The 23,026-nt window shown below is 46.2% G+C and overlaps 1 protein-coding gene across 3 annotated transcripts in view; it reads left to right on the top strand.

The window, feature by feature from the left end:
• The window catches only part of Nsmce2 (NSE2 SUMO ligase component of SMC5/6 complex), a 223,548-nt gene extending 211,579 nt beyond the window's left edge, over positions 1-11,969 (top strand). For 2 of the 3 annotated variants that reach the window (XM_021182762.2, XM_029469824.2), the window contains 3 exons: positions 1,777-1,877; positions 2,219-2,325; positions 11,626-11,969. In XM_021182762.2, coding sequence (XP_021038421.1) covers positions 1,777-1,877; positions 2,219-2,325; positions 11,626-11,743 — 326 coding nt within the window. In that variant the 3' untranslated portion in view covers positions 11,744-11,969. Of the gene's footprint in view, positions 1-1,776; positions 1,878-2,218; positions 2,326-3,206; positions 4,612-11,625 lie in introns of those variants that run through there. The other variant, XM_029469825.2, reaches the window with a different exon arrangement.
• The last annotated feature ends 11,057 nt before the right edge of the window (positions 11,970-23,026 follow it).

Raw genomic sequence — 23,026 nt, 5'->3', positions numbered from 1 at the left:
CCTCACCAGAAAATAACCACCTAAGCTCAAACAGACTCTGATGTCATATAGCATTTTAATCATATCCATGAAGCAAAGTCTCACAGTGTCATTGTCCGTGTCTGGTGTCATGTTGGTATGCAAAATGTTGTAAGTTTTGGTGTATTACAGATTTCAGACTTACAGCTTAGGGAGACTCAGCCTGTAGCCTGTCTTCAGAAAGGAGCTCACCTGTCCCCTGTTTTCCTCAGTAAAGGACAGGTGTAACACAGTGAGGGGAAGCAGATGGCTCTGTGTTCACAACCTCACACTCTCTGTGCATCATTCTCAGTGCAGGCTAGGAGCTGAGGTGCCCCCCGGGTCAGCTCTCTTCAGAGCAGCAATGTGATGGCATGCTTTTTCACGTCAGCTCCTTGAGATTCCCCAACATGGTATTTCACGGGGTTAGATGCCAGAAAGATACTGAAATCTAGCTGTCTCTAGAAGCTGCCTTCTATGAAACCAGACATTTAAGATATTACAAATCAGCCGGACATGGTGGCGCACGCCTTTAATCCTAGCACCCGGGAGGCAGAGGCAGGCGGATTTCTTAGTTCGAGGCCAGCCTGGTCTACAGAGTGAGTTCTAGGGCTATACAGAGAAACCCTGTCTCGAAAAACCAAAAAAAAAAAAAAAAAAAAAAAGATATTTACAAATCCAAAAACATGATGCCATTCTCTGGTTTGTCCTGGGAAATATAATTACTTTTAAATTTTAAAATTTTTATTTATATGAACTGGGTATGGTGGCTCACACCTTTAATTTTAGCACTTGGGGGCAGAGGTAAAGGGATCTTTGTGAGTTCAGTGCTAGCCTGGTCTACAAAGTGAGTTCCAGGACAGCCAAGGCTGTTACACAGAGAAACCCTGTCTTTATTTAAAAAAAAAAAAAATTGTAGGGGGAGGTGGCTCAGTGGTTAAGAGCACTGGCTGCTCTTTCAGGGGACCTGGGTTCAACTCCCAGCAACCACATGGCAGCTCACAACTGTCTGTAACTCCTGTTCCAGGGCTTTTGACACCCTCACACTAACGTACATACAGACAAAATGCCAGTGTACATTTAAATAAATAAATAAATAAATAAATGTATGTTATTTATATTGACATGCAATGGGAGTGTTGCTATTATCTTTAAATACAGCAATAAATATGTTTTTTTAATTCTTCAGTCTTAATATCTACTGCGGTAAAAACTGATGCATACAACCCATATCTTTAAATAGTTCCTGGAGTCCTCAGTAATACCTAAGATTACCTCACTGAAGGTCAAATCATACACCCAAAGTGTTTCTGAAGGGCCTGCAAGAAGGTCCTGTCTACACTTTGTTTCTTGAGGCAGGAGCCATGTTGCTTTGTTTGTTTGTTTGTTTGTTTTCTCCATTTGTCTTGGTACCAAAGCTCTGAAGCAAGGCACCTTGCTAGCCCAAAGCCTGTGACTGAACACAGGAGAGACCAGGTCCTCTGACTCCTCTGACCAGGTCATCTGTTACCAAGCAGTATCCCCTTACGGATTCATTATCTGAACTTTGTAAAGTCTTATTTTACTGACCTGGTCCTTGTGTTCCTTATCAAAAGTGGACAGAACTGGGGATCCCTTGGGATTCTGTTAAAAACAGAAGAGTTGACCTCCATCCATCCAAGGGCCTAGTGCAGGGACTGAGGTCAAATAGGTCCTGAGGAACTTCCTGCCCTTTCTTCCTCGCCCTGCCTGCCACGCTGCCGAGCCAAGGAAGCTCACTAGCCCCCTTTCTCCCTGCAGATGGCATTCATGCAGACAGAGAGAATGATCTGACAGAAGGAGTTGACGAAGATATGATTGTGACCCAGAGCCAAACCAATTTCATCTGCCCCATAACACAGGTATGGCTTCATCTTTCCCCTCAAAGAAAATGGAGTTAGGTTGGTTTCACGGGGGCAGAAGGGTTCCTGTTTGCTTTCTGATGTCCCACTGGGAGGGGGGAAGCAAAAAGGATGAGATCAAACTTGGGAGGTTTGTGGCTAGCACTTTCATTTAACCATATACTTTAGGACCTGGGGAAAAGTTAGAGCCCAGAGACCAAGTAAAGTTACAGCCCCTGTAGCCCTGAATTTCATGATTGCAAGCTGATACTTAAAGCCATGAAGACGAGAAGTTAGCCTCTGGGGGTACTAGGAAGTGGGTGGTCGTTATTCCTGAGCACCTAATGTCTCCTTAATCATAGCTGGAAATGAAGAAGCCAGTGAAAAATAAAATGTGTGGCCATACATACGAAGAGGAAGCCATTGTTCGCATGATTGAATCCAAGCATAAGAGGAAGAAGAAGGCCTGGTAAGTGGGTGCTGGGGGGGAGCAGGGCACCCTGGTGGTCCTCAGTACATGCCAGAAAAGCTGCCCATACTCCCCCAAGTTATGGCTCTGGCCAGACTGTCAACAGGAAACTTGCTGTCCGGGAAGGACGGTGTGCAGAAGACACTAATGGCGTTCAAACTACACCACCAGCACAGAAGGAAGAGCGGGTAGGACTGGAGTATTGGATTACAGAACTCTAGAGAACTCTAGGTGATGTTTACAAATTAGCTAGTTGGGTGCTAGCTCAGTTTGTAGAGAGCTTACCTGGTGTACAGGAAGTCTTGCTTTCAATTCAAACAAGCACACAAATTAGGCCTGGACACATGCGCCTGGCACTCAAGCAGTGAGGCAGACAGGAGGATGTGAAAGAGGAGGCCATCCTCAGCCACACTGAGAGTTTGAGGACAGCCTGGGCTATATGAAACTGACACACACTCTCTCTCTCTCTCTATCTATCTATCTATCTATCCATCTATCTATCTATCTATCTATCTATCTCTGTTGTACACTCACGCACATACACACGCGCACACACAGACACACCAACAAACCAGAGTAGCTGAGGATCAACAAAACTATAATCTGAGATACTCCCCTTTTTCAGTGTCTACTTAACCAAGAGGAAATGTACCTTATTCTTTGCTTTCTGCAATAGTGCTTTGGTTTTAAAATAAACATTCAAGACAAGAATTCATATCTAGTGGTCTTCGTGAGGAAGACTGCATTACCAAAGAAATGCTTTCATTTAATCATGTAAATAACTCCCCAAACAGTTTCAATTAATCCATGGCTAACTCACCAATGAGAATTTTTTTAACTCCGAATCTTCCGTCCCTTCTCTCCCTACCTCCCAACCCCAGGACCATGGCTCTGTGCCTGTGACGAGAGTCCTCAGTGGGCCACACTGAAGCTGACTGGGTTTGGCATCTCCTGAGCTCTTATCGCAGGAATGGAATGGCAGGTGTGACCGTTCTCAGGCTCCGATAGCAGCCCCTGTGATGTGTGCTTTGCTTCTTCTGCATCACCCAGACCGAGAGCTGGAATTCCCCTCCCCTCCCCATGTGGGTGTGGACTGAGAGCTAGCAACTGAGGACTAGAGAGAGATAGCTCCTTGGCCATTCAGTCAAGTAATTTTCAGTATTTACTCTAGAAGACAAATGGGTTTGCAGCCGTTAGGCTACAAATATAAACCATTAGTTCATTTCTATGTTTTGCATTTCTGCCTTAGAGTCCAAATACTGCATTTCCCTAATGACCTTGACATTTTACCAACAAGCATCATTTTGTTTCTGGACTTCCAAGCCTTCCTTCTCTACTAATTTTTAACCTGTGTTCCTTCTCTGACAAACCAGAAAGGGTCAACATAATTCCTAAGAGTGCTTGCTAGTTTGCTGTCCTTGGCAGCTCCTCTTTCTGACAGTGTGTGATACTCTCCTGAAGTTGGGGCTGGAAAGGGCAGGGACTAATACAAAGCATGTTTCAGTTTCCTACCAGCAGCCCCAGGGTCGGTGCAGGGTGTTCCCACACTTAGATGGCTTTTCTCAAGTACAGCTCTGACTTCCTAATGCCCATTGTCCATTTGGAACTACACACAATACTTACAAGCATTTAAGTGATACTTGACATCTAAGGAAACCGTCTCTTCTCTCCCTGTCATGCTTCCATAACCTGGGGGGCAGATACCTGAAAAGGTTCACACACTAATAACCACCATTAGGTCTGACAGGAAGAAGGCTTTACAAAGCTGACATTGTTACCAAGCCTTAAGAAATAAAGGAACATACCGGGAATGGTGAAGGGGGCTTTAGGAGCCAGGCCTCTTGAAGTTTTCCATTGAAATCTCTTTTTACTAGGTCAAATCCCCGCCTTTTCTTCTTTCTATGTGTATGTGTATGTGATGTGTTTGCATGTGTGTATATGTGTGTTCATATGTATGGGTGCACATGTGAAGGTGGTATGGTATGCATACACAATGTGTGCTCATACATGTAGAGACCCAGTGTTGACGTCAGGATCTCCCTTGTTTAGAAGTAAGGTCTTGCAAAGACCAAGCGTGCAGATACGCAGATATGCTGGTCTTACTAGGCAGAGTCCCCCCTCCTCTCAGAGACCCTGGACTCTACCTTCTGAGTCTGGCATTAGAGCTGGGGCGCCGAGGGCTCCAGGGATCTGACTCCAGGCCTCATTTGCAGGAAGATGCTTTACCCACTCCCCCCAGCTCCCTCACCTAAGACTTTTTATATACAGCCCCAAGCATACAGCTATATAAAATAGATATATATAAAATTAAGCATTTACGAATACTAAATTATAAACAAATTTATTCGAAGACAGTTCTTCAATGTTTATATTTTACTATTTATTAAAGATGAAGGCAAATTTACATACTAATGAGTGGATATGCTTAATTTTTTTTAAAGATTTGTTTGTTATTGTTCATAAGTACACTGTAGCTGACTTCAGACACACCAGAAGAGGGTGTTAGATCTCATTACGGGTGATTGTGAGCCACCATGTGGTGGCTGGGATTTGAACTCAAGACCTTTGGACAAGCGGTCCAAAGGATGCTCTTTGGATGTCTCTTACCCACTGAGCCATCTCACCAACCTGATATGCTTAATTTTATATAAAGAATTAAATATCAGCTGAATATTTGATACTGCAGATAGATAAAGTACCTTCAGAGTTGATTGAAACTTTTGATTTTCTAATTGTCAATGCCAAGAACACCATAAATACATAGTACCAAAAGGGCAGAACTATCTTTACAGCCATTTTAGAAACTGTTGGGAATTTTATCCTAACCCCAAGCTAAAATTCATTTTACAATTTTTTTCTTATGAAACCTAAAGTCAGTAACTCACTGACTTTTCTAAAATCAAACATTCTACTGTATTACAAGTCAAAGATACAATGATTTGCTACAACCTATGGGATGATAGGAGGAAAATACTGTCTTTTCTACCATCATGTTGCCATAAGAGCAGGAAACACGTGCACAGGCATTTGCAAGGCCCAGTTGTCTCAGGTCTGAGTGGAGGCGTTTCCCTGGCACTGTGCAGTGTGACAGCAGTCCCAGGGCAGGCACACACAGTGTGTGTAGAGAGGGAAGGCTGCAGTGAAGTCTGGGGTGCACCGTGGGTGCGTGTGGGCAGTAGAGAGACTTTGCTGCTCTCCAGAGGACCTGAGGTCAGTTCTCAGCACCCATCTTAAATGCCAGCCCTAGGGGATCCAGCATCCTCTTCTGGCTGCCGTCCCACCGTGTAGATGACACAACAAGCATAGGTGCAGGCAAAAAAAAACTCAGACAAATAAAAAAATAACAAAATAGTTTTTTTTTGTTTTGTTTTGTTTTGTTTTTTCGAGACAGGGTTTCTCTGTGTAGTCCTGGCTGTCCTGGAACTCACTCTGTAGACCAGGCTGGCCTCGAACTCAGAAATCCGCCTGCCTCTGCCTCCCGAGTGCTGGGATTAAAGGCGTGCGCCACCACGCCCGGCACAACAAAATAGTTTTTAATTTGTTTTTGAGACAGTCTCCCTGTGTGACCCTGGCTATCTAGAACTCACTGTGTAGTCCAGGCTGGCCTTAAATTCACAGAGATTCACCTGCCCCTGCTTGGAGTAAAGGCGTGCCCCTCCACACTCATCAGAAACTGACTCCTAGAGCCTCCCTCCCACTCCTCTACCCCCACCTCACCCCCGTCAGACATCAGACCGGCTTTCTGTGGAGGGCAGTAGGTCTGCTGTTGGTTAGTTACTACTGTTTGTGGCAGGAAAGTAAAATGACACCGTAGATAGAAGAATGGTAAATAGGCAGAGATCCACCACAGAGGCAGTGAATGTCCGTTTCATCACTTTCCTGCTCTGTAAACTGATGGTGATAGTTTTCTCACTGCTATATCTGAAACTTGAATAAGATATGTTCTAAAGGAGCAGGCACACACGCAGTAAGACTCAGTAACCATGAGCCCTGCATTCTTGTCAAGCTTTCGACAGCATCGTCACCAGCATCTACCAGCTCTGCCCATAGGGACAGGAGACCTTGTAGAGAACGGGGATTAGGAGGAGCCAATCTGGAGCTGAGGAAGTTACTACCGAAGCAGTGCAGGGGACAGGTGCTAAAGGATATGGCAGTGCCAGGGTGGTGCGCCCACAGTGCATTCTGTCACCGACAGTGAGCAGGCACGTGGAAGTGAGGTGTGTGCACGTGCCCGACAGAATGTGGCAGCTGATTGAAAATGGGGGAGGAGGTAGAGGGAAGATGACTGCTAGTTCTTTTGAGTGTCTAGAAGCAGTTGCTAGCTGCTTGGTCAGGGAGAGGTGGAAGAAAGGAGAGTGGCCAGCAGGGGTTCTGAGAGTCTGAGATCACAGCGATAGAGCTCCTTGAAAACAGCCAAGGTACAGGCTGTGCCCTTAGAAGGTGACTGAGCCAGCCATGAGAATTGTGTGGCTATGAGGATAGAGCTGGGCAGCTGTCACTGAGGCACAGCTCTGCAGAGGCCAGCAGGACAGAGCCTTGGCCTGGCATAAGCTCTCCTCACTCACCATAAAGCCTCGGCACCTGACTCAGAGCCCGTTGCTGTCAGCTCCAAGCAGCTTCTTGTTCAGCAGTTACTGCACTCAAGTACAAGACCTGTGGGAAGCAGCCTAAACCACACCCAAGAAAAGAGGCACTGTAGTCACAGAGCCAGTGTCAAACACAAGCCAACCTGGAAACAGATTAGAACTCGGGTTCTGGTCACAGCTTACTCTGTAGGTTTCTGATTCAGCATGAACTGGTGTCATTTCCCATGAAGCACTGTTTAAAAAATGTGTGTGACACATCCTGTTAGAGAACGGTTTCTCTCTCCTGTTCCAATTATGTTAGGTTACTGGAGTCCCAGGCACACTGTGTTACTTACTGGGTACCATCTGAACTCCCCAGCATGCTTCAGGCCCTGGCAGCCTGTCCACTGGACCCAAGTGGAGTGGGCTTGTGGAGCTTTTCACCCTAGTGTACTGTTAGAGTCATTTCCTAAAACAGAGCTCTTAATCCCAGCGCTATTATCTCTCAAATAAAGCTGCCTGCTCATTTTCATGTTAATGAACTAAGGCTGATTGTGACCCCCACCCATTGTTTTGGTTTTCTGAATCTCAGATGAAGTGAAGAGAAATGTGTGATGTCAAAGCAGAATCACTTACCGACAAAAAACTGAGCCTCTCTAAAGTGGAAATTACATCAACTCAGAATTCCAGGGACCCTAGAGCCTACAGAGGATGCCTTCCAGATCTCTACTGTCCCATTTCTTGGCTATGAAGAAGACCGGGAGATAGCTCAGCTCAGTGATGGTTAAGCTCATCCCCAGAATTCACATCCAAGTGCCAAGTGTGATAGCTCACTTGCATCCCGGCACTGGGAGGGGGAGGGAGATGAAAGGCAGGAAGGCCCCTGAGGTCAGTGAGGCCAGCCAGACTAGTGGCTGTTAGCAAGTATTAGGCCAGTGAAAGACTCTGTCAGAAATAAATAACTAGTACAGTGGACCCTGAGGAGAACCGACAAGGATGACCTCTGACTCCCACAGCATATACACATGTGCACAGCTGCACACAGGCGGGCAGAAGCACAGACCTGACAGGAAGTTTGCTGGTGTACATTGTGAACACACAGCTGTGGGCCCTATGGCAAACAGTCATCATGTGTACCTCACTGTTTTGTGACACATCACCCTGGACTTGGAGGCAATGGGACAGAGTTACTGTCTGAGTGTAGCTGTCAGGAATCTACCCAGCTCTAATGCCAGAGGTATCTGTCTATACAGCTGCTTCCTAGAGCTTATGGGCCAAACCTTGATATTCTTAGGACCCAAATCTGCATCTGTCCATACTCAGCATTGTGTGATCCTGAGCTGAGGCTGAGGCCCCGAAGCCCCGAAGCCCCTGGGCCTCTCTGCCCCCTGAGACCTCTCCTTAGCATAGACTCTCAAGTCTGCCCCACGCTATTAAGGAATGAATGCTCTGCCCTGTGGCTGACCCAGGCGCAGGACCAGCCTCTCCTTCCAGGTCTGTGAGTCTGAGCCCTTCCTGGGCATGAGTTGATGTTGAAGGTGTTGCCACACCTGACTTGCTCACCAGGATGTCCTGGGGATTATGGCCAAATGCTTGGGGAGTGTTGTTTCTCAGAGCAGGAATGCCCTGATTCAAGCCCATGGCATCATGGCCTTTTCTTACCCTTTTTAGTTTAAAAACTTGTTCGTTTCTGTGGGGTGGGGTGGGGTGGGAAACAAGGCTGTGCCCTGGTTCCTGTCCTGCCTCTCCTCCAGGAAGTCTCTCAAAGGTTCTCGCATGCTCTTCAGTGTTGTTCTCACCCTGTCTCTGGTTGAGCCACCTTGTGTGAGGAGACAGGACTGGTTAACTGTGGTCTAGAATAGCAAGTGCTGCGTGGTGAGACCTGGAGCACAATCCTTTGCCCATGGCATTCAGTGGCCTTGATTTTCACTGTGCCAGGATGCCTGTAGACAGACAAGAGCTCCACTTTCATCTGTTTGCAGGAAAAGCCTTGTGCAGTCACTTGGACAGTGTCAGCACTAGGGGAGCCGACTGCTAGGCCTTTGCTGCTCTTTTGGAGATCGTCTCACTATATAGCCTAGACTAGCCTAGAACTTTCTGTGTAGCTCAGTCTTGCCTCAGCCTCAGGTCCTTGGATTATAGGCATATACACTTGTCTTGGGTCTTCCATTTTCCAGTTTGTATCTTTGTTGTCAGGTCACCTCGCTCCCCTCGGATACTTGATTTATATCCCTGTTCCCAGAGCCTGTCTCTGCATGACACAGACATCACCAGGCTCCATCCCATCAACATGAGTGTGGGCGCCTCCTCTGCAGCTCAGTGGTGTGGTTAATTCCATCAGCCATTCTCAGAATGCCCTCATTTACTGACTAAAGCCACTGATGTCATCAGGAAGTCCTCCCCCCTCACTCTCCACTTCCCTCTCCACTGCTTATTCACTGTCTGGCAGATGGAGGTAGACGCTGTTCTCAGGAGTCCACTGTGCACAAGGCCTGGTCGTCAGAAACGGGGCTCAGGGCTCGCCTCTCAGGGAGGTTCACTCCAGAAGCCTCCTGTTGTGCACGTCCATGTCCGGGAAGCCTAGGGAATGACAGTCTCCATTTCTAAAGTCTGGAATGTGTGGATGCCTTCATCACCATCTCATACTTAGGAATTCCAAAGTACATTGGTCGAGCTAGGGTGGGCAGGTGGGGCTACACAGCCAGATTCCAGGAAAAAGGAAGGAAGGAAGGAAGGAAGGAAGGAAGGAAGGAAGGAAGGAAGGAAGGAAGGAAGGAAGGAAGGAAGGAAGGAAGGAAGGAAGGAAGGAGAGAAGAAAGAGCGCTCCTGTGCCTGACTGTATAGGACACATTTAGCATTTCAAAATGAATTCCTGTTCTCAAGCTTACTGTCCCTGTAAATGGGCTGCACACTGTCCAGGAATAGCCCATATCCTGCCAACACTCCTTGACCCCAGGATCAAGGCCAGGAAACACCTCCTCTTTCCTGCCTCATCCCTGCATTGTAACTCCCAGGTCAGGTTCCCTTCCCTTGGCCTTTTACCTTTTATTCTGCATTTCCTGTGCCTTTAGAAGAGCTGTCTCAGGTCAAGGGGCCGAGCCCTGTGTGGATCAGAGCCATGTTTATACTTAAGGTTATGTGATTAGAACCTAGCCCAGAGCTGATCACACAGAAGCACCGGGAATGCATGAGTGTTGTGTATGTGCACAGTTCTGTGTAAGTACAGACAGACAGACAGACCAGATAACTTAAAACTTCCCAGGAGGCGAGTGGCCAGCCTAGGAGATGGGAAAGTGGAGGACACCATGGAGCACTGTGAGGCCCCTTACCCTGTGGAGTGAGGACCCTGCCCCAGAAAGGTTATCTCGGCCACCAATCAGGTGTTTGAGGGAATTCAGGACCTGCCGTGAGCTTGACTCTAAACACTGGGCACTTAGCCCTGCCCAAACCTTGTTCACAGTAAAAAGAAATCAGGTGATTCAGTCCAAACACTCCCTCAACTGAGATGGCTAACTGAGCAAGGCCTTGAGTTCCGCCCTTTTCTGGTGAGTCACATTCTTAATTCCCTCACCTCGGGCTTCTGGCCAGGGCTCAGTGTCCCTCTCACTGTCTCCATTGAGAGGTTTCGTGGCATTCAGAGGGATGGAGTCCAGGCAGGACTCCTGCCCCCATGCCTGGCCTGTGTTCCCTTCCCATCACAGTTGTCTGCTGCTTGCCTCTGCCCTCTCCTTTATGTTTACTTGCCTTCCATCTGAGGGTCTGCAGGTCCTATGGCCTGGTGTGTGTTGGAGCCTGTCTCTGCCACACACTCAACCAGACTGCCTCGCCCTTTCTGTACTGATGTGGGACCCCCCACTATTTCCTCCGCCTTACCCTTTCTTTGCCCTCTAGCCTTTTGTCCTCTCTAAGTAGCTAGAGTAAGTTTTTTAAATGGAACTAAATTTTATCCCACACCTATCTAAAAACTTGGGGGAGGGTGTGTTTTCATATTTAAAATGATACCCCAGGCTGAGGAAGTAACTTAGTTGATAGCTTTAGCCTATCATGTATGAGGCCCTGGGTTTGACACACACACACCCGCCCCCAGCACAGCACAGGTGTTGGTGGTTCGTGCCTGTAATCCTATAACTGGGGAAATGGGATCAACAGGAAGTTCATCTCCAGCTACATAGTGAGTTCAAAGTCAACCTGGGCCACATGAGACCATGACTCAAAACAAAATCACCTAGAGGGTCCCCTTGCCCCTGCTCTCACCTCATTCGCTCTCCCTGCAGAGCACCTGGCCAAGCCTTCTGGGCAGCCTAGACCACACGCAAGCCTGGCTCCCCTTCCCTCCCTACTCCCCCACCCCATGTTCCCTCTGTCCTGCATTGCTTCACTGCTATTGTGGCATGGTATTTGGCTACTTGGTGACTGCCTGCCTCCCGTGTTAGAAAGCACGGCCCCAGTGTAGGTGCTGCTCCTATATTGCTTGCTTCCCCGGCCCCAAACCAAGCCGCCCTTGGTGGGGGAAAAAAAAATGTGTATGTGTGCATGACTCTGGGTTTGAGAGGGTTTGGGTTTTGTTCTTGGGTTTTTTGAGTTTTTTGTTGTTATTGTGGTTGTTTTTTGTTGTTACTGTTTTGAGTTGTTTTTGTAACGCGTTGTGATTCCAGTGCCCGGCTGTGAGAGAGAGAGGTTAATGCCTAAGGCATGGCGGTGGCATGGGCTCATGGGTATTTTTTCTTCCTCACAGTTGCCCAAAAATTGGCTGTAGCCACACAGACATGAGAATGTCAGATCTCATTCCGGATGAAGCCCTGAGAAGGGCAATCGAGAGCCACAACAAGAAGAAAAAACGACACTCCGAGTAGGAGCAAGCCACCTGCCCACAGGGATGTCAGCAGCCTACCTCCCCGCAAGCCACCAGAGTGAGGGATGCCAGCGATAGGCCTGGCCAAGCAGCGCTGTTTGCGGTAACCCTTGAAGGCTAATTGTAATTGAAAGCATTTTTTAAGTTACACAGTAAAAACACAAGTATATTATATTCTTTATTTTCAAGTGCTCTGAAATTTTAAATAAAACTTTGATAATCCTCAGCTCATCATGGTCCTGTCTGCTGTATCTCTCCCAATATGTAAAGGGTTCCCAGGTGCAAAAAAAATCAATCTCTATCTCTCTCTCTCTCTCTCTCTCTCTCTCTCTCTCTCTCTCTCTCTCTCCCATTTACCTCTAGATAGCTTTTATAATTGTTTCAACTGAAAAGTGTCTTTGGCTGATGATTAAGATGAAAATCAGAGACCCCTCCCAGCTGGGCAGCCATTTCTGTAAGGGAAGCGAAGGGCGCAGCATCTGATTATACAGCAAAGCCAGCAGACGCCCCTGTTCACCTGGCAGGATGGACAGGGCTAGGTATGGAGATGCTGTCATTTGTCCTAGCTTTCTGAATGGTGTAGAGTGTCCCCAGGAACATGCTCCCTGAGGCAACTGTAAGGAATGCCCATCTATAATTTAAGTGTGGTCGCATCCTCAGGAGGCCTCGGGTATCCCGGGAAGCCACCACATTCTAAACACTCAGCTCAGCAAACTGCTAGCCGCTCCCAGCACAGGACTTCATCCTCTGGGTCCTGTGTCCACAGCACATGGTGTCTTCAACAGCAGGGACTTAACCTTCAACTTCTGAGGACAACCACGGGCAATAGCAATAGCCTATAAGGTTCTCGGAGTCTCGAGAAATCCTGACCAACAAGCTTTCTCATGCCTGGCGTTGGGATTTTGTTAGATAGTTTTTGACTCTTGTGGGGAGCTTTGTTAGCCCAGATGGAAATTTCTCATTTAAACTAAATATGTACATGTCTACAAAGACTTGCGTATATTTTTAGGTAGAGAAGGAGCAGAGGGACTGTAAAAGCCAGATCTCACCCGTTTGCTGTGATTGCATTTCCTAGAAATGTCAGAGAAGCTACACCCATGAAGTCTCACCAAGATGGCTGCCTAAACAAGACCTGAACAAGCTTGACAGTAACAGAATTGTTAACATGGAAGATGGGAAGCTCACAAGGCCTCTACACTAGACAAAAACTACTCAATAAGGAGGAATAAGAGTACAAGAAGTAGCCTTCCCTGGGAAGGAGTCCCCAGCTGGGTATCTAACACCAACTGGTATCCTATGCATCCAAGGAACGATACATGAACTGAGCAAGCTGTATTTATATACTTAGGGATATGTACACACATACATGAATGTGTACGTAACAAAAATAGAAGTCTTGTGTTTGAGAGAGGATAAGGGGGGGGGGGAGTACATGGGAAGGATTAAAGGGAGGAGAGGAAATGGTGTAATTATATTTTATTTAAAAATATTTGTAAAGGAGATACTGTCCCAGCCCTGTCAGTAAACAGTGATCAGCAGGGACCTGTACTTGACTGTCCTGCAGAGAGCTGGGCTGGGGATACACACCAGTGATCCCAGTATACAGGAAGATTCACAGCTGGAGACCAGCCTGGGCTGCCTCGCAAGACTCTTAAATTCAGACTCTTCCATTATGATTCTGTAAAGAGTGCTAATTTGCTGACTCCTTGAAGAAACATTTTTTTCTATTAGACTTTTTGGTTTTTCAAGACAGGGTTTCTCTGTGTAGCCCTGGCTGTCCTGGAACTCACTCTGTAGACCAGGCTGGCCTCGAACTCAGAAATCCACCTACCTCTGCCTCCCAAATGCTGGGATTAAAGGCATGTGCCACCACTGCCCGGCTTGAAGAAACCTTTTTATCAACTAGATTGCTTATTTGAGCCAAGGGAAGCACTCACTGCACCAGGGAACAAAGAATAATGAACAAGGGCTGACATTTATTGAGTACCGACTGTACCAGGCCCTAATCCTTTATGTATATAGCAACTCACATAATCCTCAGCCTAATGAGTGGTCACTGCTCCCACTTTCCAGCACCAAGGTGCAAAGTCACTGTCAAAGAGTGTCCACTCAGAGCTGGGCAGAGGTGGTGGTGACATGGGCTAATTCCAGCACTCAGGAGACAGAGTAAGAGCAAGTCTCTATTAGTTCAAAGCCAGCCTCTTCTACAGAGTGAGTTCCATGACAGCCAGGGCTACACAGAGAAACCCTGTCTCATAAAAACAAAATAATGAAAACAAAAAAAGGGGACAGCTCAGAAGGGGCTGAGTGAGGACCTGAACAGTACGTGAGGTCTGGACTCAGGGTCTCATGCTTCCTTCTATATTTGCTTAGAGTCTGAAAATATTTTCAGAGGAAGGCCAACTTGGGGGGCTGGGGGGATAATGGGGAGACAAATGAAAAAATATGATAACACATGCTATGATTTTGCATTCTGATTAGAGATCAATAAATAAAAACATCCAAAACCACATTTAAAATGAAAACCTTGGTAAATAAATCAGTGCACCTGTTTATGAAAATAAACCTGATTAAAATGCACCCAGTAAAGGTACCTACCTTCCCAAGGGTGAGGCCAGGAACTTTTGCATTTAAAAGCGACCTCTGAAAGGCAGAGGCAAGTATTTAATGCAATTTCTTAGGATTCAAAACAAATAAAGACATTCCATTTCCTGCAAGCTGAGAGATTGTGAGTTTCCTAATAGTCTTTATCAGAATCCGGCTTTCCTGAGGAAATGATTCTGGTTAAGCCAGGGCAAACACAGTTCTCTTGGAATGTGGCCCTTTTGTGCAATACTTGTTTTAACAGATAGGAGCCAGCACAGGAGGCTTGCCCAAGATTCCATCTTCCCAGCTCTTTCCAAAGAGAATTCTGGTATATTGCTGCAGATACTTTACCAGCCTGGAGGAAAATGCTAACTAACACCATTCCTCTGTGGATGGGCGTAATAGTTTATATCCAAGCAAGAGTTCTGCATCTGCCAGTTGTGGAATGTAGAATTTGCACTGGTGTCTCTGTCCTCTGCCTGCCCTCCCCCTCCTCCTCCCCCTCCTCCTTCTCCTCTTCCTCCTCCTTCTCTCTGTCTCTCTCTCTGTGTCTCTCTCTCTGTGTCTCTCTCTCTCTCTCTCTCTCTCTCTCTCTCTCTCTCTCACACACACACACACACACACACACACACACACACACACATAAGGTTTCACTACATAGCCTTGGCTGGACTTGAACTCGTAGACTTCCTCCATAAAGATGGAAGCTCCTTCCTTCCATGCATTGCTACAACTAAAGACTTATTTTCTTAGAAGGTTCATTCACAATCAGATTGTCATTCTCAGTTTGATGGCAGGAGTTTTCAAAAGCCCTGGAACTTTTTCTTCCTATTTCTTTCACATTTTTCCTGGTGTGGTGGCATCCTTTTGAAATACCATCATTTAGAGGCTGCTGTAGGAGGACTACTGAATAGAAGTTTGAGACCAACCTGGGTAATGTGCTAGGGAGACCCTCCCTCAAAGAGGAGGAAGAGGAGAAGGAGGACGGGTCCTGTTTGGAATGGAGTACACGCCTGTAATCTCATCAACTTGGAGGCTGATTCAGGAGGATCACAAGTTCAAAGCCATCCTGGCAACTTAGCAAGCCTTTGTTGCATAAGGAAGAAAGTGAAGTGTATCCTGTTAGTGGAACATGTAATACCTACTACATGACCTCACGCCATGGATTCAGTCTTAGGACAGCACCAAAAAAAACCCAGTACACAAATTTCCCTTAAAGGAGAGCAGTTCTGAACCAAAGATGAGGTAGGAAATTTTAATCTTCCCCAGGACAGCCCTGGGAGTCCCATCTGTGATGGCATGAAGCCCCTGAGTGGCCTCTTTAGCTGGATCCTGGGGGCATTACTAAGATTTGGATAATTATGTGGATGTGACATTTTTATTGCTAGCTCTTTGAAGACCCAGCTTGGTGAGCTTTCAGTATTACCAGGGAAACCAACAGATACAGTATCTCCCTCTTAGCATAAAGAACCTCAGAGGGTCCATTCAGCTAGAAACTGCTCCTACGGCAAGTTCTAGCCTGGCCTCTAATGAGGACAGAAAACTGCAGGTCGCAGCAACCAATGAGGCCACTGCCTTCAAGCTGTCATCCGACCTAATCCTCCCTGGAGCCCCAGACATAGTTGTTGTTATTCCATTTTATGAGTAATTAAACTAAGGTTTGGTCTTTTCCTTTGCCCAAGGTCACAGGCTTGCCTGGTTAATCCCACACTGGAACAAACCGTCCTCAACCTCCCTTGCCCGCCCACGCCTCCATATCCACCCCTAGGCTTGTGCCCTTGAGATAACCTTCAATTTAACAAACCGGAGAGTCCTCTATTTCCTCTCTTTCAGTACAGACTACCAATCCAGGCCCTCCTTCCTTGCCTCTCATATGACATTCACCTGCCTTCCTTCCATGGTCTCCTGACTCTAATCTTGCCCCACCTCTGTTAATCTTGTGAATCCCCATTGGATAATATCATGTCTGTGTCTTCTTCCTGCAGATCAGCTGCTTTCCAGCTCTCTTGTGCTCCCAACATCAACATTCCAGCTCCCTTCCTCCTTTTACTGTAGATTCTTTCAGGTGGTGGTGGTGGTGGTGGTGGTGGTGGTGGTGGTGTGTGTGTTAACCCTCAGTACTCCTTCCCCACTGGCATGCACAGGGGACCTGGAGTACATCACTTCACTGTTCAGATTTTCCGTAGACACTAAAGATTTTGACACCTCCCTGCGTTCCTTAAAACAGCTCAAAGGATCTGTGTCATATTTACAATGGGTTGGTCTTGGGATTCTTTGGGCCTTTTGAAGGAAAGCGGGCTAACAGGGACTCTAGTATTGTATATTTGAAGCAGATATGTACATTGACTTCTTGACTATTGCTCAGTAAATATTTGCGAGGCCTACTTTATGCCATGTTTTGTGCTAGTCTGGTATGGCACTTAAATTCCTCCCTCTGAAGGGCTTAGTTGGAGCAGACAGACACTAAAACAAATTCCAGCAGCACGGTGGTAATGCACTTGCCTGGCATGTTCAACATCCTACATTTGATCCCCAGCAGGGATTCATTAAGATTCATTTAAAATTAATGTAAAAATGAGGGCTGGGTATGGAGCTCACTGGACAGAAAGGACACTGTCATCCATAAGAAGAGGACCTGTGCTCCATCTCCAGCCAGCAGAGCTGTCTGTGATGGTGTGCGCTTGTGGTCCCAGAACTTAGGAGGTTCGGGAGAGTCACAAGTCCAAGGCCAGTTCTAGCTTTATATTGAGTTTGAGGCCAGTCAGGTCTACATGAAACCCTGCCTCAAAAGGAAATAGCAATCTTATCTGCTGCTTTTATTCTGATTACCTACTTTTGTTTTTATGTGGTTTTGTTTGTTTGTTTGTTTGTTTCATGACAGGGTTTCTCTGTGTGACCATGACTGTCCTGGAATTTGCTCTGTAGGCAAGTTGGCCTCAAACTCCCAAGTGCTAGGATCAAAGGGCATGTACCACCACTGCCCAGATGTTTTTGTTGTTTCATTGTGTGTGTGTGTGTGTGTTTACATAATGAAGTAACAACCTGACAGGCTCTTCTGTGTTCCTAATGTCATTTAGGAAACTAGAACTCAGACCCAGGGGACAGCTTCATCTCTCAGCAGATGGCAGAGTACCTAGAATTTTAAAACGGATCTCTTTACTAGTGGGGACTATTTTCTTGAACAAATCCAGAATCCGTGAGAAGTTTGTCTATTTGTTTTGTTTGAATCATGTCTCCTAACTCAGGCTGGCCTCGAACTTCAGGAAGCCGCAGAGAATGTCCTTGAATTTAGATCCACCAGGGATAACTGGTGAGTGGCACCACACCCAGTTAAATACGGCCCCTGAGCTACATTCCGAGACCCAGAATTGGCTTGAAAACCAAAACTAGTATACAGTTTTCAAGGAAGCTACTCTGGGCCATCTTTTGTCATAAATAGCACAAGCCTGAAGCACAGCTCTGTTAGGAAAGAGCTCTGCAGGCTCTGCAGGCTCTGCAGGCCTGGGAATGGCATTCCTCCAGGCCTGAGAGAATCTACCATGGGGTCTGCGTGAGGCCCCAGCTGGGCAGCCGGCTGTTTATGGTCACCAGCTCACAAAGAATCCAAAGATACCGATTAGGCCAGAGAACTGCAAAAACAAGGCTGGGGATGATGAAATATGGGTGCTATGCTAAAGAAATTGGGACTCCTTTTTGTTTGGTTGGTTGGTTGGTTGATTTTTCCTCCAGAGGGGAGAAAAACAGCTTATTTTGTGAAAAATAACAGTGAGAGCTCTGGAAGGACCATCTAAGGGACTATTAATATTTATAGGGGAAAAGTTGGTGTTAGCACAATGGCGGGGACCCTGGGTGGCCCCAGGGGACTGTTACCAGATTTTGGAACTTGTGTTGGTATGGGGAAAATACTCTACTCTGCTAACGGGGAACTGGAATTTCACCTTCCCTACAAAGACAAGGTGTTACTTCAGCAATGCTTATCACTTTATTAACTACCAAAATCACAGATATTTTAATATTACATTTTGTCGCTATGAAGATACATTTACAAGGATTGCTTCTTTGGGGGCTGGCGAGATGGCTCAGCGGGTAAGAGCACTGACTGTTCTTCCAAAAGTCCCAAGAGGCAACCACGTGGTGGCTCACAACTATCCGTAATGAGATCTGACACCCCCTTCTGATGCATTTGAAGACAGCTACAGTGTACTTAGATATAATAATAAATAGATCTTTAAAAAAAAAAAAAAGGATTGCTTCTTTAAAATAATCAGTTAAGGACTCAGTGGTATAGCTGTGGTAGCTGGCATGAGTCCCTGGGTTCAGTTCCCAGCAGATATACACACACACACACACACACACACACACACATATGCATGCATGCACAAAGACATTAAATACAGCACTTAGTTTGTTCTGACAATCACAGACAACCAACAATGAGATTTTTCCTCTCCTGTCTTTTGTTTGGTTTTGCATTTGCTTTTGGTTTTTCCAGACAGGGTTTCTCTGTGTAGCCCCGGCTGTCCTGGAACTCACTCTGTAGACCAGGCTGGCCTCAAACTCAGAAATCTGCCTGCCTCTGCCTCCTGAGTGTTGAGATGAAAGGTATGCACGACCACACCCATCTCAGCCTCCTGTCTTTAAAACAGTCATCCAAGTAACAGGTTTCAGGCATTTAATCACCAGTGACAGAGGACACAAACCTTTGGGGCTCCGTGGCTACTTAGTGTATGAATTGTGTTGTCAAGTTGAGTCAAGCGGCCAAAACTCCCAGGGTAGGGACAGAAAAAGAGAAGTGCTTAGAAGAGGACCAGACCTAGAGATGCATGGTGGGTCTGATGGAGTCCTGGTGGGTCATCAGCATGGCCTATGAGGAAAGCATGTGAGGCTGGGCCTGGGGATGAACCGGAAGAGCAGCCCAGGAATCCAAAGAAGAATTTCACTCCACCCAGAATCATTCTTTCCCTCTTTGTCCGAGAGGAAAACTCTGTCATTCGTGGGTCACCTGGTAAAGTGGGGCAAAGTAAGCCCTAGAATAAGGAACATTCTTGTGTTTATTAACAATAGTTACAGGTGACCTCAAGGGCAGGAATAGCAAACTGTGTGGACAGCCATCCATTTAATAGTCATGGTTGTGGAACTGTTGCAGTAGCTCCACTGTGCAACTGTAGCAGGCAAACACAGGTACAGGGTGTTTCATTTTCCTCTCCTGTCTGTTATAAATAGTAGATATCAATGTATTTATATACACTTAAGTTTTTATTTAGTTTTCACAAGCCACAAGATATTATTTTTCTGCTATTTTTTTTACTGTTTAAAATATAAAGATCATAAACCATAGAGAAAAAGATGGCAGGGATGATTTGTGTATATACTGGAGGTCTGCTCACTTTTGATTTTTTTAAATCAATATTTAGAATTAAGTGTAACAGAACAAAGCAGTAATTGAGAGCACACCAAAAAAATGCTAAGCTTACGGCTGGGGATGTCGCTCAGTATAGAGCTTGCTTAGCATTCATAAGCCCCTGGGTTCTATCCCCAACACTGTATAAAATGAACATAGTGGCCAATGCCTCTAATCCCCAAATTTGGAAGATGGGGGTGGGAGGAGCAGAAGTTCAATGTCATCCTCTGTAATACGTCAAGTTCAAGGTCAATTGTGGAGATGTAGAACCCCTGCCTCAACAACAAGGATGACATCCACAAGATCTGATGTCAAAGCAAAACATCCCAGGTATGCAAAGAAACAGAAAAACATAGTCCACGATAAGAAAAACAAATGCAATGGAAATAGACCCAGAAATAACACAAATGTTGGGATTAGTCAACAGGCACATCAAAAAGCTACTGAGTGCAGACACCCTGTGTCCATAAAGGTAGAAGACGACATGAGAATGTGAAGCGGCATGGAGAGGAAAAAACTGACTCAATTCAAATCTTTAGAACTAAAAAGAGTATTGACAATGGAAACCACCTTGGATGGATGTATTGGTTGGCTCGTCTTGTCAACTTGGCATAATACAGGAAGAGCATCTTGGTGAGGGCTTGTCTAGACCTTGTTGCCCTTCGGACCCATCTGAAGGACTTGTCTAGATTACATTATGTGAGGTGGGAAGACCTGCCCACTGGCTGTCATCTGTCCTTTCTATTCAGGGGCTCCTGGTTTCTCTGGGAGAAAGCTAGCTGAGCAGGCATCCATTTATTCTGTGCTCTTGACTGTGGGTGTGACAGAGCTAGCTGCTTCCAGCTCCCAACCTGCCACCTTGCATCCCTGGCTGTGATGGATTGTTACCTAGACTTGTGAGCCAAGTAAGCCCCCTCTCCCTTGGCTTGTTTTCATCCAGATATTTTATCAAAGCAACAGGAAAAGGAAACTAAGACAGTGGGGTTGACGGCAGATTAGATCCCAAGGTAGAAAGGAGAGGAGTGAGGTCCAAGGTATGGTAATAGAAATGGACATTGAAATGCAGGCAAGAGGCAGTGGTGAGAGGGAGGGGATGGCATGGGGACCGAATGAGAGTGTAAGAAAGAGTTGATGTTCCAGGCAGCCAACTCTACATGCACTTAGACTTTCCAGAGAACACAGGAAAACGGGAAAATATGTTTAATGAAATAAAATAGAGTTTATTTAAAGCTGCTACCAGCACTTACTGTTAACAAAAATTTATGTCTCAATCACTTTCATGGCAGTGTTTCAGTAACTACCTCTTCAATGGAATTTATTCCCTTGTAAGCCTGTGCTTTTAATGTTTTTGTTTATTTTTAAACAATGTCTCATGAAGCCCAGGCAATTACTAGTAGTCCTGCTGCCATGTCTTCTCTACCGTGAGGGGCTGCACTCTGAAACTGGGAGCCAGAATACACCCTTTCCCCTTAAATTTCATTTGTTGAGTATTTTATCATGGCAAGAAGAAATATGTAGAGGAGATAAGTTTTATGTGTATATGTTGTTTAACAGTTTCTTCTGAGTTTAAAATAGTCCATCCTGCAGGAAGCCCCTTAATTGGGAAGGTAAGCAACTCAAAGTAGTTTCTGGAAGTCCCTGAAACTGAGCAGATTCATTAGACTCCTCCCTGCCAGAGTCAGCAATAAAAGCAAAGAGTCCCTCTCAGATGGAAGGAAGTCAAGTTGCAAAGAAGACTCTCAGACAAGCCGAACAACTGAAAGGAGAAAAAGCTGCAAAGATGAGTCTGAGACCAGACCATCTGCCTGGAAGAAGCAGAAACCAGCTGAGCTGCCTGGAAGAGCTTTAGACCAGAGTCGCTTGGAAAGGACTCCCCAATCGTTTGAGCTATCTGCAGGCTGTGCAGCATCTTCCAGGTCCCCAGCTTTTGTGAGCTTGTCATCCCATGCTAGGGTGGGCCTTGGTTGTCCTTTGAGTCATTTCTGGACCTGTAAGTGAACCCTCACACATATCCCTGTGAGTAGCCCCAATAAAACTCATTGGTTCACCAAGTTGGACTTTGGTGGGATCTGTGTGGGATCCCTACCTGGGGTGACTCCATGTGTGTTGCCACTCCCCAGGAAGAGTTTGTTCACACAATGGTAGACCCTTAGAAGGTTATACCAGAAGAAACTGTAACTAACATGGGTAAAATTCCTTCCAGACCTTTAGTATTTTGGCATCAGTGAGAACTCATCTGACACATTTTACATCCATTGGTAGAGTCATCCAACAGCTCTGGGTATAGAACAGGAAACTGATGCCTGGTGACAATCTGTTCTTGCCCAAAGTCAAACAACAGGGCTGAGGTAGAACCCCACCCCACCCCACCCCACCCACCCACACTCTTAAAGCAGGAACCATTATGTTGATGATGTAGAAGAAAGAACTACTTGAGTGGGACAGGCCACAGAACAAACGTGGAAACCCCTTAAGGGAACCCCATCCCCAGCAGAGTCCCCAGCTTCTCTGACTACTTCCTTTTCCTTTTTCTTTTAAGGTGAACTCAATCTGTGGTGCCCTAGGACGAGCCATAGGTAAGGAGGAATGGAAGACAGAGAGGCACATCCCAGCCCTCTTTCCTGAATTTGCCAATACCTATTCAGATCCTTTTGGAATCTTGTTTGTTTATTTATTTGAGGGTCTTGTTACCAAGCTACCCTTGAAAGCTCAAGGCCCTGCCTTAGCCTCTGGAGTGCCCTCTGGTTCTCTGACTAACTGAGGGTGTGAAGCTGTATATTTTAGGTTCTAAGCTGAATTTCTTTGCTATCAGTACCTGCTTGTCATCTCCTAGACAAGAAAGGGGACTTCTCCTTCACCAAAGGGGAAAGAATAGCCTATACCGGTGAGAGAGTCCTTCTGCCAGATGTCAGAGCAAAACTGTGACTACATCATTCAAGGTACTGTGGACCACTGAAAAGCAAAGCACCAGCCCCTTACCTTACAACTATCCACTGGATTATAAACCAAAGATCTTCATTATAATATCTTCCCTTCCTTCCCTTCCCCCTCCCTTCAGCTGCCTGTGTCAATCCCAGCCAACCCTAGGTCAGAACCCTTCAAGTCCCAGTTCTGAGGTAGATGACACATTCCAGACCCTTCCCTAAAAGGACTCTCTCTGGTGCTCAGGCACACAAAGCAATGAAGCTCTCTGTTCTCAGTGTGAGAGGCTCATCTTGCTAGATGCAGCCTTCCCTCTGAGTTCCTGGTACTCTGCTGCAGTATCCCATCTAAGTCACATGTGTCCCCAACACATTA

This window comes from Mus caroli, unplaced genomic scaffold (assembly GCF_978045245.1).
Source record: "Mus caroli unplaced genomic scaffold, Mus_caroli_1 scaffold_16, whole genome shotgun sequence".
Classification (NCBI taxonomy): Eukaryota; Metazoa; Chordata; class Mammalia; order Rodentia; family Muridae; genus Mus; species Mus caroli.
Note: the sequence above shows the minus strand (reverse complement) of the source record. Positions and strands in the feature narration are given on the sequence as shown.